A 21,961-nucleotide genomic window follows, 5' to 3' on the forward strand; every position below is an offset into this window, starting at 1 on the left:
TATCACATGCACATAGATTTGCTCTTGAGATTTGATCTCAAATCTATGGTTTTATTTATGTTAACTTTTCTATGCAGGATACTATTTACTTCAATGTCCCCACTTCTCTTTTTTAATATAATTTTATTTATATATTTATTCATTACAATTTATTCACTTTGTATCTCTGCTGTAGCCCCATCCCTCATCTCCTCCCAGTCCCTGCACCCCTTTTCTTCTCCCCCTATGCTCTTTCCCTAGTCCGCTGATAGGGGAGGACCTCCTTTCTTTCTCTCTGACCCTAGTCTAGCAGGTCACACCAAGGCTCACTGCATCATCTTCCTCCATGGATAGGTGATCAAGGAGCAGGCCATTGAGTTCACATCAGAGTAAGCCCCTGTACTCCTTTCCAAAGAACCCACTTGGAAACTGAAGCCCCAATGGGCTTCCTCTGAAGAGGGTATCTAGGCTCTTCCCATGCATGGCCTCTCTCTGAAACCATGGCTATCTAACTGTTTTATCTGGGGAAGCCTGTTGGTTCTCTCCTTCCACACTGTGGGTCCTGGGTATCGAATTCAGGTTGTTAGGCTTGGCAGCAATCACCTTTACCTTTTGAGATAGCTTATTGGACCTCATTTAGTCTTTGGTCATTTGGTGAAGTTTGCTGAAGGCCTTGTTTGCAGCTGCCCTTCATCATGTCAAGCTGTTTTCCTTTCTTCCTTTAGTGCTGAGTACTGTAGTTTAAGGGTGTGTTGAGGACTCCACATTAGCATAAAATATAACCTGCCACAGAGGGCCTCTGAAAGCCTCTGCCTTGCAGACTGTCAAAGCAGATGCTGAGCCTTATGGCCAACCGTCGGGCAATGTGAATGGAATTTTATGTAAGAAGTGGGAAATAGTAAGAGCTGGAGATACCAGGAACTCCACAAGGAGAGCAACAGAACAAGAAAATTTGAACACAGGGAACTTCCCAGAGACTCATACTCCAACCAAGAACTATTCATGGAGATAACCTAGAACCCTGACAATGCAGCCACTTCTGATGAGAACTGATAGACTAAGATCAGAAAGAAGGAGAGGAGGACCTCCCCTATCAGTGGACTTGGGGAGGGGCATGCATGCAGAAAGGGGGGGAGGGGGGCTAGGAAGGGAGGAGGGAGGGGCACATGGGGGTACAAAATGAATAAAGTGTAATTAATAAAAGTTAAATAAAAAATTAAAAAAATATATATAAATATGAAAGATAGAAGAAAGGTCCTATTAGGGAAAAATTTCTTTTTGTCTCTTTATCACTGTATAAAGAATTAAGGAAAAAGGATTTCTATAGCATTATTTCTAAACAAAAACAAATGATCCATCAATCAAACCATCCAGAAGCTAGAGTGATGTTTTAGTTGTTGAAAGCTCTGAATGAGGATGGGAGCTTGGTTGTCTACATATCCAGCAGCTCACAACCAACTGTATTGCCAGCTTTACCAGATCCAAATCCTTCCTCTGTCCTTTGAGTACACTACACACATGTACATGCACTCACACACACACACTCACACACACATACATACATGCATGCATAAAATAGTAAAACAAATTGTTAAAAACTCATACATCAAATCTTTTAAGTGTTACTGGCACCATCAATGGGAACAGGGCCTGAGTTTGGATCCCCAGTATACACATAAAAGAAGGCAGAGCAGCATGCATGTGTGACTCCAGAGCTGTGCATAGGAACAGGTAGATCCTAAGGGCTTGCTTGCCAGCTTATTCCAACCAAACTAGAACCTTCAAGATTCAGTGACAGACCCTGCCTGAAAAAAGTGCTGTAGAGAATTATAGAGGAAGATCACAGACCTCTGGTCTTCACATGACCACACATGGGCAGGTGCACCAGCACTTACATGTGTACATACACAAACACACACACACACACACACACACACACACACACTGTTTATGTTATAAAGACAGAACTGGAGAACCTCTGTGATGCAAAGTTCACTTTCTTTCTGTGTCCAAGCCATTTGCCATCTTCACAACTCTGGGGCACCTGCTCCTTATTGTTCCTATCTTTTCCCTAACATTGGACCTAATTTAAATTTATAGAGAAATTTGCATTTAAAAGAATCCTGGGATATAAAGGCTTAAAACCACAACAGGTTACCTGGTGAGCTCTGGATTTCTTATAGGCTGTGAGGAAGTGCTGAAATTTTAAACTTTTTTTTCTTTTGCATCCAACATTCAGTTCAGTCCATAGTAAACAGTATAACAGTAAACAGTGTAACAAATTGTAATATGGTGCTATCTGCTCAGTACTTTTGCAACCATGGTGAGTTCCATACTTACACAAAACCATTTTTTTTTGACTGTAGAATTTTGGCCCAGTGGGGATTATGAAAAAACCTGTCTTCTTCTCTGAGGATGACGAGTGGAAGAGAATCCGAGCCTTGCTGTCTCCCACCTTCACCAGTGGAAAACTCAAAGAGGTGACTGAAAGGACTTATGATTGAAATCTTTGTGTGACCTGACTCTCCAAACCTAACTATGGATGCTTTTGTGCTTTGTGCTCAGATGTTCCCCATTATTGAACAGTATGGAGATATTTTGGTAAAATACTTGAGAGGAGAGGCAGAGAAAGGCAAGCCTGTCCCTATTAAAGAGTAAGTGGTGGTGCATCCAAGGTGGTTCTGGGAGGTTATCTGGGAGGATAACTTCATCAGAGAGTCTTTTTCCTTGTGTATCTCACATGGCCTAGCTGCATATACTCTACCTTTAGATACTATACATAGATTACATGTATGTGTATATTATATGTATCTAATATATATATTAGATAAATACACAGTTTGAAAAGAATAATCATGATGGTCTGAAATCCACAAGGGTAGATCGTGGGCAGGATGGAAAGGCACTTGGTCAATACTGAGGTGGCTTTGTTTCTCTTGTCCCAAAACTATGAACCATTTCAGGCTTCATGCTGCTTGTCTTAAATTCCCATGTCTCTGCCTCCTCAGAGTGTTTGGGGCCTACAACATGGATGTGGTCACCAGCACATCATTTGGAGTGAACGTTGATTCCCTCAACAACCCAAATGATCCTTTTGTGGAGAAAGCCAAGAATCTCTTAAGATTTGATTTTTTTGATCCATTGTTCTTGTCAGTAGGTATGTAGAAAGTTCTGTCTTTTGCTCCATTAGTCTTGTCTGTGGCTGCATTTGTCACTTCTGCCTTTCTCTTTCACACTTCCCCAAAAACTAGCTTCTCTACTGGAATGTAATTTAGTTGCCATGTAATTAGTTTTCTTAAAGGCACAGTTCAACGTTTTTAGTGCATTCAAAGACATGTAGCCCATTATGTTTGTTTTATAACTTTATTTTATCTTGAGACAGGGTCTTACTGTGTATCTCTAGCTGGCCTGGAAATTGCTGTGTAGACCAGACTGGCTTTGAACTCATAGTGATCCTCCTGCTTCTACCTCCTGAGGACTAAAGTGTGCACCAGAATTCCTGGCTTTGTTTTAGAATCATTTTATTTATTATTTGACTGTGTCATATAGGAATACAACATATCCTGATTAGACCCACCCATAACTCTTCCCTCCCACTTTCCTCAGACACACCAACATGCTTTCCTCCTTATTTCATGTCCCTTTCTGTGTTTTGGTAACCCAGTGCACCCAGTCACTGCCTGCTAGGATGGGACAGTAGTATTGGCCTCATCTTATGCAGGTGTTCAGTCCATGAGTGGACCATGCCATGCCTGGGATATGGCACTGCAGATGCCCCATTGCTGGCTCTTTCTTTCCACACCTTCTTTCAGGATGTTCCTTGAGCTTTGAAGGGTGGGGTGTTGATACAGTTATTCCATTTAGGGATGAGCACTCAGCAGTCACTGATTCTCTGTACTTTGATCACTTGGAAATCTGCATTGACTGAAGGACCACACGGCTCCTTGCCAATGAGGACTGTATAGTACATTGTTCTAGCTGTGTTGGCTCTTTTGACCATCATTCTTCACCTTGACCTAAGCCACATCGACCTAAGCAACACCTGTTCACTTTCTGTATATTTACATATCCTTTGCACTTCACATCAATGGGATCATAGATTGTGGTCTCTGTGGCAGGCATGTTTTATATAGCACAATAGTAAATGAAACAAACATCATTACCTCCTGTGTCCATGAGCAAAAAAAAAAAATGCTCCGTACCTATTGATAGACATGAAGTTAGTTTCACATGTTTGCCATGAATTTTATTGCTATTAACATATGCATAGAAGGATATAGTTATTTTTTTATGTTTCATGGTATATATTAAGAATCATCATTGCTTAGATAAAAGGTAACCCTATTTTTAAAATTTTTGTGTGGAAATATTTTATTTTTAAAGTTTTATTTATGTATTCAATTTACATTTTTATTATAGCCCCCATCTCTCCTTGCTGTCTCTGTCTTTTCACATAATCCTTCTTCTCATTCACCCACCTCCTTCTCCTTAGAAAGTAGCCATGTGGAGGCTGGGAATGAAGCCTGGGTTCTCTTCAAAAGTAGGCTAACTGCTGGGGCATGTCTCCAGCCAATGTACAGTGGCTATATATATGTATATGTGTGTGTGTTTGTGTGTGTTTTGTGTGTGTGTTTATGTATATGTATCTTTATATACATATATATATATATGTGTGTGTGTGTATGTATGTATATTCTGGGTCCATTTAACATGTTGCTTGATTTAGGGCTTTAATGCTTTTCCTTGTTAATTACATTTCCATATACAGCTCATGTGTCCTTTTGCCTACATTCTATCCTTCCTCTCCACTTACTATCATCCTCTTGGTCTCCTTTTAAGTATTATATGATATCCACACTTACACCTGTTCACATATTTACGTTTATTCATTATAGTATAGAACTGGGAAATGAGAAACATTACGTGATTTTCTTTCTTTCTGTGTTGTGGTCACCTGTTTTTGAGCTTGTCTTTTTTTTCTTGAGATAGGATTTCTCTGTGTATCATCAGCTGTCCTTGTGTGTGTGTGTTTGTGTGTGTCTATACATGTTCACCTTGCTTGTGGTTGTGTCCTTCCACAGTGTAGGATCTAGGGATCAAGCTGAGATTTTCACACTTGTCTGCAAGATCCTTTATCTGTTGAACCATCTCAAAAGCCCCCATCTTTTCTCTCTGGGTATACAAGGACTACAGGAACAGAGTTCAATACAAGAGTCAGAGTTGCAGTTCTGGCTGCTGCAAAGTGCAGAAGAAGCAGTGTGAAAGTGACACAAAGTGAGCACAGTCACAGTATGAGAGCAAGATTAGGGGGATAACAGCTTCTGGCTGAGACACTGACTTATTTGGATTGTGTTTTGATTTCTCTAGATGAACCTTGCATGTCCATTAAAACTTATTTTTTTTTCTTTCCCGTACTCTTTCCATTCCTCACCCCAATATATGAGATGTTAAATATCTCCATGTTCTCAAAGGATTCCTTAGCATTTTTCAAAAATTTTTTGTACAAAATGAAGGAAACCCGCCTGGATTCAAACAAGAAGGTAAAAAGTGGTGGTCTCATGAGAGGTCCACGGTTTGAAAACATGTTGGGCTGTGAACATGTGAGTTGTGTATTTCCCTTCATCTGTCAGTAAAGGTAGATAGAGGAGGCTCGAGTAGACAAAGACAGAGAATATTTATATTTTCTAGGGCAGGAGCAGTTCGAGTTTTAAATTTTTGATTGAGAATAAGCCAGGAATAGCAATTTGAATGAGAACTAGAGTGCCAGGCATAAGAATTGAAAAATTAAAAAAATAGTCACAGTGCAAGACCTGCACAAGATCAAGACCATAAAACTCTAACATATATCAGAGAGGAGCTCTCCTAGTTCTGCCCCTTGCTGAGTGACTATTGGCAGTTAATAGCTGTGGATGGAGGCTGTGGGCACTGGAAGGATTCCCATGTAGCAGTGGATGTCCACAGCCCTGCACATATGGGCAGCACTAGTTGAACTCAGTGGGTTATTAAGGAAGGGAGAAATGTTACATAGGATATAGAAGGAATTGGATGGAAAAAAAGAATGGTGCACATGTGTGAAGTTCTCTAATAACAAATAAAAATGATTATTTTCCTGTCATTCAAAAGCATTTGCAAAGAATAAAATCCACTGTTTAAAACTGCATCTATTTGTAATTTATTGTAAAAGTAGTTGATACGGTGGCTGGATTGCTTCCTGGTTTAGTCACTTGTGAGTTTGGTCTTTGATGACTCAAGTGACACTAACTATGCTTGTGAGTGTAAGGGAGTCACATACTCAGAAAGGAGAGAATAAAGCTTCTGCACTCCTGATCCATCTCTTACCTCATCAGTTGACCTTCTACATTTGTAAATACTCTTTCTGCTTCCAGAACCAAGTGGATTTTCTCCAGCTGATAATGAATGCTCACAAGAATTCCAAAGACACAGAGTCTCACAAAGGTAACCAAGGACTACCTGGTCTATGCACAGGGAAGCTCTCAGGAAGTGGGCATGCTGCTCAGAAAATATGCAAGGAGGCTTCTGTAGATAGAGGAATATTTCTGTCAAGTTGCTGAAAGGCAGACATGGCTACCATCTTCATGAAATTTTTTGAAAGCGCACCAGCATAACTGTTCCAAACGTGAAGGGTAGTCACAATGGAAGACCTCAGATGCCTTTGTGTTATCCAGGAGACTATAGGTGTTGTTTCTGTCTTTTCCCACACACTGACTTGAAACTCTGCCTAGACATCTGAGTCTAAACATCCAGACAGGAGGCATGTACCCAAACAGTGCTGATGCATTCTGGGAACCCCTACTATGAATGTGTTCTATACCTTAATCTATGGTAGATATTGACTTTTCCTTTGCCTGATGAATAAGTAGCTTCCAAGGAAAGCCTCTTTGTACAAACACGTTGCTTCTCTCCATTCTTTGACACACTTAAAAACTACCTATATATTTTTTTATCTTTTTTGTGTGGTGTATGTATGTGTGTTCACGAGTAGGTGCACATGTGCAAAACCCAAGTAGTGTATGCAGAAAACAGAGAAGGCACCAAACATCTCTCCTAATCTCTCTTTGCTTTATTTCCTCTTATTAAACCTAGATCTAAGCTGGCAGCCAGCAGGTCCCAATGATACACAGCATTGGGGTGACAGTGGTGTACTGCCACACCTGGGTTTTCACATGGGGACAGAATATTCAAACTCATGTCCTCAAGCTTGTGTAACAAGTGCTCTTACCTACTGAGCGATCTCTGTAATTTTCCATCTATGTTTCTTTTCAAATTTAAAACTATCATTACTTTCATGGTGGCAAAATGACACTTGTTTTATATATATATATATATATATATATATATATATATATATATATATATACATACATATATACTTTTATATATGTATATATATATATATACTTTTCAAAGTCACTGTTTCTTTTTTTGTATAAATTCTTTCCAGTTTGTCCACTTGAAACCCTTTCATGTGATCAGCTAATGTTAACTTCTTTTGTACTTCATCTTTTTTTAGAAACAGAGTTTTACATGGCCCTGTTTGAAGGTGAGGTTGACCTCAAGTTCATAATATGCCTGAGAATGCATGACCTTTAAGCATGTTCTGGGGAATGACTCCACGGCAGTCCATCTACTGAGCTATATATCCTCAACCCTTCTGGTTCATTTTGATTTCTAAAATAGATATTCATTTAAAAAAAGAACAGGCTTATAGTCCCATTTCAATATAGAAGCAAGGGCTTATACTATTTGGGAAAAAGAATTTACCAACAACAGAATCAGAGAATTCATGTCAGTAGGTTTACAACTACCTGTAAATCTAACTCTATGGTCTCCAATGCCATCTTCTGGCCTACATGGACACTTGTACACATGTGTGTGCACACACATAAATATTAGTAAAAAAAAATCTTAAGATCAAGAAGAGGACTGGAGATCAGTTTTCTGTTCTTACCTCTGACAGCGCACAACCTTCTATAACTCCTTCTAAGGGATCAGATGGCCTTTTCTCACTTCCATGGGCATACCCCTGACACCTATGTGGCATCCATCTTTCTACATAAACACACACAAAGATACACACAAATGAAATAAAATTAAATCATAAAAATAAGAAATCCCTTTTTTAAATTAAATTTTTATTTTTCATATTAATTATAATTTATTCACTATGTATCCCAGTTGTAACTCCTCCCTCATTCCCTCACAATTCTACCTTTCTCCCCTCATCTCCTCCCATGCCCCTCTCCAATTCTACTGATAGGGGAGGACCTCCTCTCCTTCCATCTGACCCTAGTCTATAAGGTCTCATCAGGACTGGCTACATTGTCCTCCTCTGTGGCCTGACAAGGAGGCTCCCACCTCAGGAGGGAGTGTTCAAAGAGTCTATCACTGAGTTCATGTTGGAGAATGTCCCTTTTCCCCTTACTAGAGTACCCACTTGGATACTGAGCTGCCATAGGCTACATCTGACCAGGGGTTCTAGGTTATATCCATGAATGGTTCTTGATTGGATTATAAGTCTCAGAAATGACCCCTGTGCCCTGATATTTTGGTTCTATGGTTCTCCTGGTTGAAATCCTGTCCTCTCCAGGTCTTACCATCTCCCCCTTCTTTCATACGATTCCCTGCTCTCTGCCCAAAGTTTGGTTATGAGTCTCAGAAATCCCATATCTCGAAGTTGCCCAATGGTGACCATGAGTAACATAGCACACACCTTGGGACAACCTGGCTGAAGTGATCTCCCTCATCTCTGGATGTGTCACTCGGATGTCATAATGATAACAGGTTCAGGGTGACCAAACAGCTTCTCCATATTTCTCTCTAAGAAAACCAAAGCCTCATTAGGTTTTCCTCATTCCATCTGTGATAGTCCATATTGACATGACTTACATGAGATATCTTTTTTTTTTTTTACCTCTAGCCCTGTCTGACATGGAGATCATGGCACAGTCAATTATCTTTATTTTTGCTGGCTATGACACCACCAGCACTACACTTTCCTTCATCTTGCATTCACTGGCCACTCACCCTGATATACAGAAGAAACTGCAGGAGGAGATCGACAGCGTTCTGCCCAACAAGGTGACTGGTTGGTGCTTGGAGTAGGAAGGGAAAGAGGAAAGATCATCAAAAACAGCTTCTCATCACATTCAATTCTGTGTGTGTGTGTGTGTGTGTGTGTGTGTGTGTATTTGTCTAAATTATTCTCCAACATATATTTTTGAGACAGGCTCACTCACTAAACCTGCAGTTTGTTGATTGGCTAGGGCATCTGGACAATGAACACCAATGATCCTCTGTCCCCAACTGCTAATACTGTAGATATCTGCCACTGCATCTGTCTTTATGAATGATGTGTGTCTGAACCCAGGTCCCCAGGCTTGTGTAGCTGACACTTCACTACTTGAGACATCCTCCCAGCCTCACGTGATAGTTATACAAACTGCTGTGTAAGGGGCTGGGGAGGTGGCACAATGGTTAAGAGCACTGGCTGCTCTTAAAGAGGTTCTATCCATATTTGAGTCCCAGTGCCCACATGGCAGCTGTCAACTCTGTTGAAGCTTATTCATGGGGCATCTGATGCCCTGTTTTGCTTCTGTGGGCAATTATCCCACGTGAGGTACAACACATATGTAGGCAAAACACGTACACACACCTCTGAAAGGCTCTATCTTGCAGGGTATTGAGACAGATGTTGAGACTCATAGCCAAAGTTTGGGCAGAGTGCAGGGAATCTTATGATAGAAGTGGGGGAGGACAGGAGCTCCACAAGGACAGTGACAGATCCTAAAAGTCTGGGCACAGAGGTCTTTTCTGAAACTGATACTCCAGCCAAGGACCACTCATGGATATGGCCTGGAATGCCTGCACAGAGGTGGCTTATGGCAGTTCAGTATCCAAGTGGTCTCCATAGTAATGGGGACATGGACTGTCTCTGACATGAACTGATTGGCCTGCTCTTTGATGACCTCTTCCCTGAGGGGGGAACAGCCTTAGCAGGCCATGGACTTACAGGCCTGATGAGACCTGATAGACTAGGATCAAAGGGAAGGGAAGGAGGACCTCCCTTTTCAGTAGACTGGGAGAGGGACATGGGCAGGGAAGAGGGAGGGTGGGATTGGGAAGGGAGGAAGGAGGGAGGTACAAGGGGAATACAAAGTGAATAAACTGTAATTAATAAAAATGATTAAAACATACAAACAAACAAAACAAGTTTTAAAACCATTTAAAATGTGTCGTGCTAATGAAGATGCTCCGAGATGCTGTGCTTCACTACAGAGAACTCACCAGTACAAAGCAGATGGAGTTAAAAGTTTTCGAAAATCTTAGCACAAATCTTTTTCTTTCTTCTCAGGCATCTCCCAGCTATGATAGTGTGATGGAGATGGAGTGCCTGGACATGGTGTTGAATGAAACCCTCAGATTATACCCAATTGCTAATAGACTTGAGAGGGTCTGTAAAAAAGATGTTGAAATCGATGGTGTGTTTATTCCCAAAGGGTCGATAGTGATGATACCATCTTATGCTCTTCAACATGACCTACAGCACTGGCCAGAGCCTGAGAAATTCTACCATGAAAGGTACCAAAATCCCAAGAGCGAAAACCAAACCTGAATTATGTTGGTCTGTTCATGCTATGGTGTCTCTTGTAGAAAGATGGTCTAATTATGATTTTTGTATCCATCTTCATTCTGTTACGAGAGTGGCAGAGAAAGGGAAGAAAGAGAGGAGAGGGGGCATGAGTTGGGAAGACAATATGACAACTTAAATACAGAATGTTTTTTCTTCATTCTTTAAGTAGTAAATGAGCAACTTAAGTGTGAGGCAGGAACCCACTTTATTTTCAGTCTAAATGTTATGTGCTTTTCAGACTTGGAACATGCCATTATATTGAATGAATTTTTATTCTTTAGAGGAGTATTTCCCTTTTTAAATTTTCTCTCTCTTTCATATTTTTTGAGAATTGTGTGAATGTATAATGTATTTTGCTCATTTTCACATCACATTATCTTGCCACTTCTCTCTCCGACTCATGTTGAATCCCTGTTTGTCCTCAACAATTCTCCTGCTTTTATGTCTTTTAGTTTTCTTGTGACTATAAGTTTAATTAGGGTTTCTTGAATAAATATAAGTATAGCCGTTGTTTACTGGAGAATGGGCTACTCACCAGTGGCTACACTATTGAAGATAAGCTTCTTCCTCCTCTAGCATCTATTAATTGGCAGTAGCTTCTTAGGGAGGTGGAGTCTCATGAACTCCCTTTCTCATGTGGAGTGTTGAGAGTCTTGTGTAGTTACATGTTTGTTCATGCGTGCAATGCCATGCCATGTTCAGAAGATAGTATTTCACAGCATCCATTTCATATCATGGCTCTCAAGTTCTTGCTGCCCCATTTCTGTGATGTTTCCTGAGGCTTGGAGGAGGTTGAGCACCCCACCATCACTTATTCTCAGCACTTTGACCAGTCATGAAATTCTAGGTTAACTGACTCCCACTGCAAACTGACCAAGGCTGAGATAAACCCTATTTTTTTGTCTAAACATAAATATTTAGAAGGCAGTCTGATACCATATATGCTTAGCAAAGCAATAGTAGTAAGCTCTCCTATAGTACGTGTGACCCCACTAGCCAGATTTACAATACCAGACATTAATTTCCTCTTGAAAATGGATTGCCACTATAATCAGAAAATGGTTCTTACATCTAGCCATATCACCATGATTACACTAGTGAAACATAATGATTCATTTATTTCAAATAGCATTTGTCTCATCTCAATCATATGGGGACCCTGATAAGGCAAGGGGAATGGAAAAGACCTTTAGTGTACAATTCTCTAGGCTAAATACCTATAAGAAGAACTTCAACGAATCTAACCCAAACTATCTGTATGCTGCTGGATAGATGTTGAAAGGCAATTTCACATAGGTAGTCCTTATGATTTTATTCTTCATTAACTTGTCACCTACTGCTGTGTCTCCAGGTTTAGCAAGGAGAACAAGGGCAGCATTGATTCTTATCTATACCTGCCCTTTGGATATGGACCCAGAAACTGCATTGGCATAAGGTTTGCACTCATGAATATGAAACTTGCTCTCACTAAAGTCCTTCAGAACTTTTCCTTCCAGCCTTGTAAGGAAACACAGGTGAGAGAGAAAATTATCTGTATAAATGAAGTTTTACAGGAGACATTTTTCGAACTGAGGTTTTATGTATAAAAATGAATATTTTTGTTTGGGGTTTAAAATATTTTTCTGGCCAAATGAGCTATTTCTCTTCAAGAATTAGTTAAGAGGCCTTTTATTCTATACCTGTATAGAATGCAGCTGTAGCATTATGAAGACTCAGTGCAGACAAATGTAACCAAATTATATGCATTTTATTGAACTTCTAATCATGTCCATTTGAAATCGGGTATGTTATGTGTCACCAGGAGTTGCAATGGTCACATTTTCAGTGTTTGTTGAGTGGTTAACTCTTTTTCTAAATCTCACAGAAGTCCTATTCTCACAGTCCTCTCAACCACTGACTGATCATAAGAATCAATGAGGATATTTAAAACTCATATATGGATTCTATAGATGTTCCTCAGTTGGCAGAACTACAAGAACTAGAGGTGGTATTGTTTACCTCTAATCTCTGAAATAGAGGCTAGAGGATCAGAAATTCAAAGAATCCTAGACCACTTAGTTAATATGAAGCCAGCATGGGCCATGTGACACGCAGTCTAAAAAATTAAAACAGAAACTCATGATGCCTGGTCATACAACATTTCACCCAGAGTGTGGCTTTAAAAGCTCATCTCTGATTTCCCATGTTATGCCAAGTTGAGAATCAATATGTCAAAATACAATTTCTGGGGCTAATGAGATGGCTCAGTGGTAAAGAGCATTTGCTATTCTTGCAAAGAACCTGAGGTCAGTTTCCAGCACCCATGTGGTAGCTAAAAACTAATTGTCACCCCAGTTCCTAGGGTTCTGATGCCCTACTCTGGCATCATTTGAAAGTGCACATGTGTGTTAGTTATACATGCAAATGTGCAGGTAAACACTCATACACACAAAATATTAACCTATAAAAAGTTGCTGGTTATGATGACTCCATCCTAACTAGATGATTTTGCATCATTTCCTAGGAGCTCTGCTCCAGAAGACAGGTATTTCCAGAAATAATTTATTTTTTCTCTTTATTCTTCTCTCATACTTCAAATTCTTAGTCACTTCCCAAATTAATCTTCTGTTCCATTTCCAAACCTCATTTAATTTATGCTCTACCTTTGTATTCTACAAGCTGTTATCATCACCTATGGTATTATTTTGTCATTAAAAAGTCCATTTTAGTTACATTTATTTTCTCTCTATTGAAGGATCTCCCCTCTCATTTATATATCACCTCATATTATTCCTTCCACAAACTCCAAGTTGTTCTTTGAAGAGAGTTTGCACATTGAACCCTTTTGTTAATGTTTTAAAGCATGGTTTACAGTTATAACATTTTTCATAAAAGCAATAATTTAAATTAAAAGGTATCTTTTGTATGTTTCCATGGAAGACTCATGTATAGTATTTAAAGTTTTACTAGTATAAGATAAGACATTTAGATAAAGTATTTATATTTTCCTGAGCAATTTGCTCTTTGTTTCATATGAATGGATGGCTAAAATTTACAGGACTTGTTTATCTGGTGTGGCTCTCTTTCACAGTTAGTTTTACTTCTGGGCAAATGAAGGGATGGAAGTATTTATTCTTTGATTTGTGGCTTAAGGAAGTTATATAGCTTTATCTACATACAACTTCACTAATTTTATTACTTTGTCAATAAAGCATTTAAATCATATGCAAGAATTTAGATAAATCAAGGGTCTAGCTTTGAGAGCCTATGGCACAATTGGCAAGGGGAAGATTCTCTGGCAAGCACGAGTGATCTTAAACTTGACATTTCTCTATCTCCATGACAACTTTGTTTACCTTAAATTTCCTGCAACTGAGACTTTCTCCACCATACATTCATTCTGTATTTTGAAACAAAAAAAACAGATGTTAGCAAAGACAATAAAGTGAGTTTCCCCTGAATATATGCTTTTAGTGGCTCAACTGTAGTACTGACACATGACCTAGGACCTGAGGATAATTCATTGATTTGAAGTGCATCCTCTCAGGATTAAAATGTAAGTTTCAACAAACCAAAAATAGCTTTTCAATACTTAAAACAATAGTATGACATATTAACTAAAAATTAGGATGAAAAATATTAAGCTTACCTGTTTTACTCTAAATGAGCAGAGAACAAAAATAATACAAACCAACATGACTTGTCTCAGGGCCTGAATTAAGTAGATTATCAATCAATTTACCCAATGCATGTTTGGTTGCATCCTCTCACCATCCAATTGACACAGTTTGGGGAAGAGGAAGTAAAAATATGATGATAAATGTAAGTATTAAGTTTCTGCAAAGCATTCTTTTTTTTTTTTCTTCTCAATGCAGTTTATTCAGGAACCTTGAACAATCTTCTGACCCTGGGGAAAGCCAGCGCACACCTTAAATAGCCTCTGGGTAGCCAACCCCAGAGTGCCACGTGGGCAATGCAGATAGTTCCACATACACGGAAGCAAGCCAGATCCTCAGCCTTAGCCAAATATGGAATTCTTTGTGACAGAGAGCACTCACCATCGGGAAGGTGGAAGGCAGAAACCAGCTCCATCTTTAAGGCGCGGCATTACGCAGCTCTCTACAGTTCCCCCTTTTTGTTTTAGATGCATCAGGCAAGAGTAGAGGTCTGATCTCTGATATTAGAAATAAATTGGGACTTTGTACCGATGATCATTTAGGTGTCATCCACCCAAAGAGCATCAGACCTGTCCGATACCTTTTTCTCAGAGGCATTCTTATACTGAATGTTTGTTTTACTTTTCTTCTGGAGTTGTTTCGGCTCATTCATTGCCTCTCAATATTTTTCTTCCACTGTTGCAGATACCTCTGAAATTAAGCAGACAAGCACTTCTTCAACTTCAACCAGAAAAAAACATTTTTCTAAAGGTTGTGTCAAGGAATGCAATCATAACTGGAGCATGACTTTCTCTCAAGGAGTTCTGCTGTGCTTTTCAGAAAGGTGGTGTCTAAGAACATTGAACTCTTTAATTTTCATCATGAATAAAACCAAGATGGAGATAGGGATTAATCAACTGGCCCTGATTCAGTACACCCACTAAGGTTTCTCTGTCTATACAGAGGTCCATATCATTTAAAGAAGACTAAGTCAGTGACAGAACAGGAAATTCATCTTGTCTGGTTCTCATGGGACCATCTCCATCCACATATGATTGACTCCATCTATCTCTTTTGAGCTATTTTGAGATTAACCAGATAACTGTATTTTATCAATATTTTTTGATGAAAACATGAACTATAGTGACAACTCAAATTGTAAAATGTGTGTAAGATGTTTTAATTGCAATATTCTGCAATAAAAGTTACACTGAAAATATAAATACACACCTCTTTCAAAAAACCTGGTTCTAAAAGTGTCTTATATTTATTGAGAGCATCATTCAATGTATTTTGATCATATTAGTTCTTTTCCTCCATGTCCTCCTATATTCTTCTCACCTCTGCTCCCAACTACCTTTACATTCTCTCCAAATGTTTCACAATGAAACAAAGCAAAACAAAACCAAAACTAAGGAGTCCAGTTCATGTTAGATAACTACCCCTGTGTGTGAGGCCTGCTCTGGAGAGTAGTTGATATACCGCATGCCACCCCATCAAAGAAAATGGACTTATCCTCTCTCAGGAGCTTTCAGTTGACAATATCTCCTTGGCAAGGGGTAGGACTTTGAGAACCTTCTCACTAGGATTTTGCTTCGTTTGATCTTGTGCAGATCTTTTGAATTTTGTCATAGTCTCTTGGAGTTTTTATGTGCATATGCCATGTTGTAGCTTGAAAATTTTGTTTCCTTGAAGCCATCTACTACCTCTGGTTCTTCCAAACTTTCTGCCTTCTATTCCATACAGATCTCTGGGTCTTGAGGGGAGAGGTATGACATAAACATCCTAAGTGAGAGCTGAGAATTCCAAAGTATCTAACATTCACTTTGACAGGTCATAAGTTTCCTTGTTAATTACTCTATACTGCAGGATGAAGCTTCTCTGATAAGGACTGAGTGATCCACTATTTTTACAGATATAGCTGTGTGTCATTAGGAATCTTTTTATTCTTACATTAATGTAGTAGGTTAATAGTAGTATGTTTTCTTTTAGGGCTTATGATTTATCTGCTCTCTGTTTTGTGGCTTCATTGACAATATCAGCCATGGATTCAATCTTATGGAGTGGGCATGAAGTCCAATTTTAAAAGTGGTTGTTTACTTCCATAACATTTGTGCCACAATTGCACCAGTGGTCATAAATTTCAGGCTGGTCATTATAGTTCACATCTGGGTGAGACTGAATATTGCTTTTCTCATCCAGCAATTTCATCTGTAAAAGTAGCTTTTATTCTCCTGTTTTGGTTGTCATCTGAGAAGTTTATTCCCCCTTCTGCTATCTAGGCTTAGTCTTGAAAGCTGATAGCCTCCATACAATCTAACCCAGGCCTAGAATGTTTTCAGTATCTGAGCCTCACTGCTGAATGAGCTCACCCTTTCTTGTTCTTTCTGATTTCTGGACTGGCTGGTTCAGCTCAGCTGTTCTGGCTCAAACTCCTCTCTCAGCTGACTCATTCAATCTGGCATTTCTCTTGGCCTCTGTGTGGCTCTGCTTGGCCTCAACCTAACTCCAGCAATCTGCTGTGATCTCTCTAACTAAGGAGGACACAGAAACAAATTTATTCCATGGCAATTCACTCCTTGGAATCATGTACTGATATTTTTGTAAGATTTTGTTGGAATAAATAAACACTTGGATGAGTGTACACAGATAAAGGATGTGTGTGAGTATTAATAATACATTTACAGTCTGAGATTTAAATAACACTATAGGGTTAAAACTCACTAGGGTCTTCTGCATTTTGATGTAGCAATCATGAAAGTGGTTGGAGAAAGATGGGGATAACAAGGTAGAGAGAGACAGTTTAAAATTGGATCCTAGAAATTTCCATTTCCCTTAAGGTTTGCTGAAAACCCAGGCTCCATGTTAAAACCCCTTCCTTCACACTGTTACCATCTAACTACCACAATGTGTATGCTGATAACCAGGTCAAAGCAGTCTCTAAAATTAAAATGGGCTTCTCAAAAAAATAGTACAGGAAGTACAGACTGAACAAACCCCTGAAGCTGCATTTAACTTTCCATTTCCCAAGAAATCCCTATACAAAACCAAAAACTTCCTAGGTCATTTTCAGGGACCCATTTGGTCAAAAGCTCCAGATAATTTTCACAAATTATTGACTCTTAGAAGTGTCTATGAATGTCCTGCCTCTTTCTAGGACAATTTGATAAATCTAAAACCCAGAGAACGAAAGTACCGGGTTGATGAAATTGATGAATTTACCTTATTTCTGTACTCTTAATCTGTCTGTGGGCTAACATAACTAAGACCTCAGACAGGTCATATTATTGTGGCTCTTAGTTTTTTTGTGACTGCAATATACACTGAACACTGACTGGTATTGAAAGCCTAAATTCTAAACTTTCAATTTTAAAACTAGATAGGAGAAAACTAGATAGGAGAGAAAAAACAAGAAAGGAGAGAAAGGAGATGGAAGAGATCCCTGAAAACAATTGCTTTTAGTTCTTGCATTTTTTATGAGCACAACTCCTAATAACCTGGAAACACCCCTGATAGCCAACAACCAACAACCGTGCCTCTTGGGGCCTTAGCATTTGTATACCTTCTGAAATGTTTCCAGAATTCCGAATGTCACACAACCACAGAAACTATCTGCCAAAACCACTCCTCTGCTGGATTATAGAGCAAATCATAGTCAGCTTCTGTGGTCAGTCCTAAGCACCCCCACATCCCTATACATGGGTTTGAAATAAAAGCATTTTTTTTGTATTTTTTAAAGAAATCAGTATTCAAAACCTGTCATTACATCACCCACATCTTAATCCTTTTCACCTTTGGCACTCATTACTGTCTGCCGTTGTGTCCAAATCCTGAATTTAGGAAATGATATTAAAGAATAATTTGATGCAATGGAACTAAAACAAAATTTCTAGTGATGCATTTCAGCTTTTGAAAGAAATAAAAATCATAACAGATAAAAAGTGATCCAGTTAATATTAAAAGTAAAAGTGATCAGGAAAGAGCAGAACTAACAGTAGGAATAAAAGAAAATCTGGGTTGGAATACAAATACATATTATAAATAAAATATATATTATAAACAAAATAAAAAAATTGGGAACTCTGGGGAGTCAATTCTCTATCATTGATGTCTTGAGGAACATTTGCCATAGTATTTTCCATTTATAGTCAGGAGCTCCTTGGACACTGTGTCCATTTCAGTCCCTGAGACCTGAAACCCTCCCTCAGACTTTGGAGCATTAAGGACACCTGTGTAGCTCTGCATTCCCTAGAACTCAGAAAAGCATAAAGAAGCTTTAAAGAACATTTAATCTTAGACATTAATCCTTTATACTCTGTATACCTTGCAAATATCATAACATCCCAGCAACTACAATTGTATTCTTCAGGGGAGCAGCATTTACATTCTGTTTCTGATAAGTCTGTAAAAAGTCTGATTGCATGCAATGAACTTGTCATTTCCTCCATATTAATTTGGCCCCTCTAACCTGTGCTGAATAGATGATATTCCCTCTGATCTAACCAAATAACCATGGAATGGCATGTAAGTGCAATAAGTAATAGAACATTTGATTGTACTAAGGTTTGCTGAAATCTGATTCTATGTTCAAACTCCAGCTTTTTATTGTAGAATGTACACTTTCACTATAGAATTCCAGCTCTGCCTTATTTTGTTTTTTCAAACAAAATTTATTTTATTTTTCTTTTTTAATTTTAATTTTATTAATTACAATATATTAATTTTGTATCCCATCTGTAGCCCTCTCCTTCATCCCCCCAATCCCAATCACCCTTCTTCTTTTTCTCCCTTGCCACTCACTCCCCCAGCCCAATGACAGATGAGGTCCTCCTCCCTTTCTATCTGACCCTAGCACATCAGGTCTTATCAGGACTGGCTGCATTGTCTTCCTCTGTTGTCTGGCAAGGCTACACCACCCCTCATGGGGAGGTGATCAAAAAGCAGGCCACTGAGTTCATGTCAGAGGAGACCCCTGTTCTCCTTACTTGGGACCCACTTGGAGACTGAGCTGCCATGGGCTATATATGTGCAGGAGTTCTAGGTTATCTCCAAGAATGGTCCTTGGCTAGAGTATCAGTCTCAGAAAAGACCCCTGTGCCCAGAAATTTTGTTTCTGCTGCTCACCTTGTCCCTTTTAGGTCTTCCATCTTCCCCCTTCTTTCATATGATTCCCTGCACTCTGCCCAGTTTCGCTATGATTCTCATCATGTACTTTAATGCACTGCTGTGTAGAGTCTTTCAGAGGCCCTCTGTGGTATGCTCCTATTCCCTGTTTTCTCCATCTTCTAAGGTCTATCCCTTTTGCCTTTCAATGAGGATTGATCATCTTACCCAGGGTACTCCTTCTTGCATAGCTTCTTTAGATGTGCAGATTTTATAATGTTTATGTTATATTATATGTCCAATATCCACTTATAAGTGAGTATATACCATGTGTATCTTTCTACTTCTGGGATACCTCACTTTGGATGATATTTTCTGGTTCCCACCATTTGCCTGCAAATTTCATGATTTCCTTGTTTTTAATTGTTGAGTAGTATTCCAATGTACCACAATTATTGTATCCATTCCTCATCTGAGGGACATATAGGTTTCTTCCAGATTCTGGTTCTTACAAATAAAGTTGCTATAAACTTGGATGAGCAAATGTCCTTGTTGTATACTTGACCATATTGTGTATATATGCTTATGAGTGGTATAGATGGATATTCTCTGAGAAAGCACCAGACTGATTTCAAAGGTGGTTGTACAAGTTTACATTTCAACCAGAAATGGAGGAGAAGTATTTCTAGGTAGTCAAAAAATAAGTTAGAATACTCTGTTTCTAACATTTGTGACTTTTATCTTGAATTTAAAAACACATACACTGTCGTTTGTAATTAAATATTTCTATTACATTTAACCTTTGTGTATTTCTAAAAACTATCATTTCATCAAATAATTTTGTTTTACATTTTGAACTAAACATTTACCAAGTTTATTGTCAGAACAATCAAATCTCAATTTTGGTATACTTTTTCTTTAGTGATCATGAACAATAATAAATTTTTCTCAAGAAGATAATTTCACACTCACTTTGCTGCTATTATGAGTGTTTTGTTGTTGCTTTTCCATTATCAAATGTATGCTTTAACTATTGGATTCCAGATCTGACTTATGATATGTGTTTTATTAACTAATTTATATACAGATAATACTTTTTAAATATCTATTCTAAAAATAGGATTTTATTGTGCTACAATAATGAATCCTTGGTAGTTTCAAATTTTAATTTTTATCATATATGTGTTTCCTCTGCTTTGAGTATATTTCACAATCTAGTAACTATGACAAAATTGTGCATGCTATTGTATTCAGGACTGAAGTGTTCCTACTCTGTGTATATTGGATATATATATATATATATATATATATATATATATATGCACCTACCATATACATAAAATACAGTAGAAAGATATTTATCAAAGAATATTTCATATCTGGTACTATGGACCCACAAGAAATATTAGGAGGTGGGAGACCATATCACATGAGAAATAACTTGAGGTTCCCATTATCTTAATGTACTTATTGTCAAACAATCTTCTAAATATTTGTGTTTGTGTACAAGGAAAAGTAATACTCTCATTCTTACTCAAAGAAGCCTCTCTGTACAGTGATTTGTGATGAAGTTCTTGGCAGCCATCTGTCTCCTATGCTCCTTTCTCCAATGGATTCCACAGATCTTACCATTAGACCCTTCCTGTCTCCACTCGTTGCTTTGTCTCAGGCACCAATTTTAGCATGCACTCCCTGCTAACCCAAGGGATGTTCCTCCCAGGGCAAAAAGCAGGTTAATACAGACCCATAGCACTCCTATTGCTCCTGAGATACAATCCCCTAGAACTTTTCCAACTTTCTAGCAAAAAATGTTTTGTCTCCATTTCCTCTCTGATACCATTTTCTACCGGTCACAAGGACTTCTCCTCCAATTTTCTTTCCTTCAACTCATTCGACTATTCCAGCTCCAACAGGAGGAGGCATTCCCTGTGAACACAGCAGCTGAGCAAGCAAATAAAACAAGTAACACCCATTCACTATACTCTACAAAAATCCAGAAAGAAAACAGAAGCTTGGAAACAAGACACCCACCCAACAAAGACTAACACCCAGGAATCAGTTCCTAGATATCTAATCATGATAAACCTGGTGCCTAGGTGATGGCAAAAAAAAAAAAAAAAAACAAAAAAAAAACAGAATCAGTAACGACCAAGTCAATATGTCTACAGAAGAACCCAGCTGTCCCATGACAGCAGGCTCTGAATATTCCAATTTAGCTCAAGCACAAGTAAAATACCTTAAAATAAACTAGGTAAAGATGTTAGAGATTCTCAAAGATAAAATTAATCAGTTCCATAAAGAAATCCAGAAAAACATGAACAAAAGTTGGAGGAAATAAATATATCTCTTAAAAAACATAAAACAAACAAATGAAACCCCACAGTCCCTTGAAGGAAAAAAAAAAGTCATCAAGACCTGACAACAGAAATACAGTCAATAAAGAAAACACATGAGATGGTAGTAACAATGGTGGCTGTAGTTCCAAGATCCCTTTTCTGTCTGAAGAGAGTCATAGCGTGAGGGGCATCAATGGGCACAGGCACCCAGTGAGGCATGCGAGTAACCAGGGCATACCTAAATGTACTAGCATTCC

At 38.6% G+C, this 21,961-nt stretch overlaps 1 protein-coding gene across 2 annotated transcripts in view; it reads left to right on the plus strand.

Moving 5' to 3' along the window:
• LOC132650646 (cytochrome P450 3A1-like) overlaps positions 1–19,904 on the plus strand; it is a 32,168-nt gene extending 12,264 nt beyond the window's left edge. Inside the window, exons 5-13 of one of the 2 annotated variants that reach the window (XM_060375998.1) lie at positions 2,346–2,459; positions 2,545–2,633; positions 2,988–3,134; positions 5,390–5,519; positions 6,366–6,435; positions 8,918–9,078; positions 10,352–10,578; positions 11,982–12,144; positions 14,971–19,904. In XM_060375998.1, coding sequence (XP_060231981.1) covers positions 2,346–2,459; positions 2,545–2,633; positions 2,988–3,134; positions 5,390–5,519; positions 6,366–6,435; positions 8,918–9,078; positions 10,352–10,578; positions 11,982–12,144; positions 14,971–15,072 — 1,203 coding nt within the window. In that variant the 3' untranslated portion in view covers positions 15,073–19,904. The remainder of the gene's footprint in view (positions 1–2,345; positions 2,460–2,544; positions 2,634–2,987; positions 3,135–5,389; positions 5,520–6,365; positions 6,436–8,917; positions 9,079–10,351; positions 10,579–11,981; positions 12,145–14,970) is intronic. The other variant, XM_060375997.1, reaches the window with a different exon arrangement.
• Positions 19,905–21,961: the final 2,057 nt, after the last annotated feature.

Source organism: Meriones unguiculatus (genome assembly GCF_030254825.1).
Source record: "Meriones unguiculatus strain TT.TT164.6M chromosome 13 unlocalized genomic scaffold, Bangor_MerUng_6.1 Chr13_unordered_Scaffold_28, whole genome shotgun sequence".
Lineage (NCBI taxonomy): Eukaryota > Metazoa > Chordata > Mammalia > Rodentia > Muridae > Meriones > Meriones unguiculatus.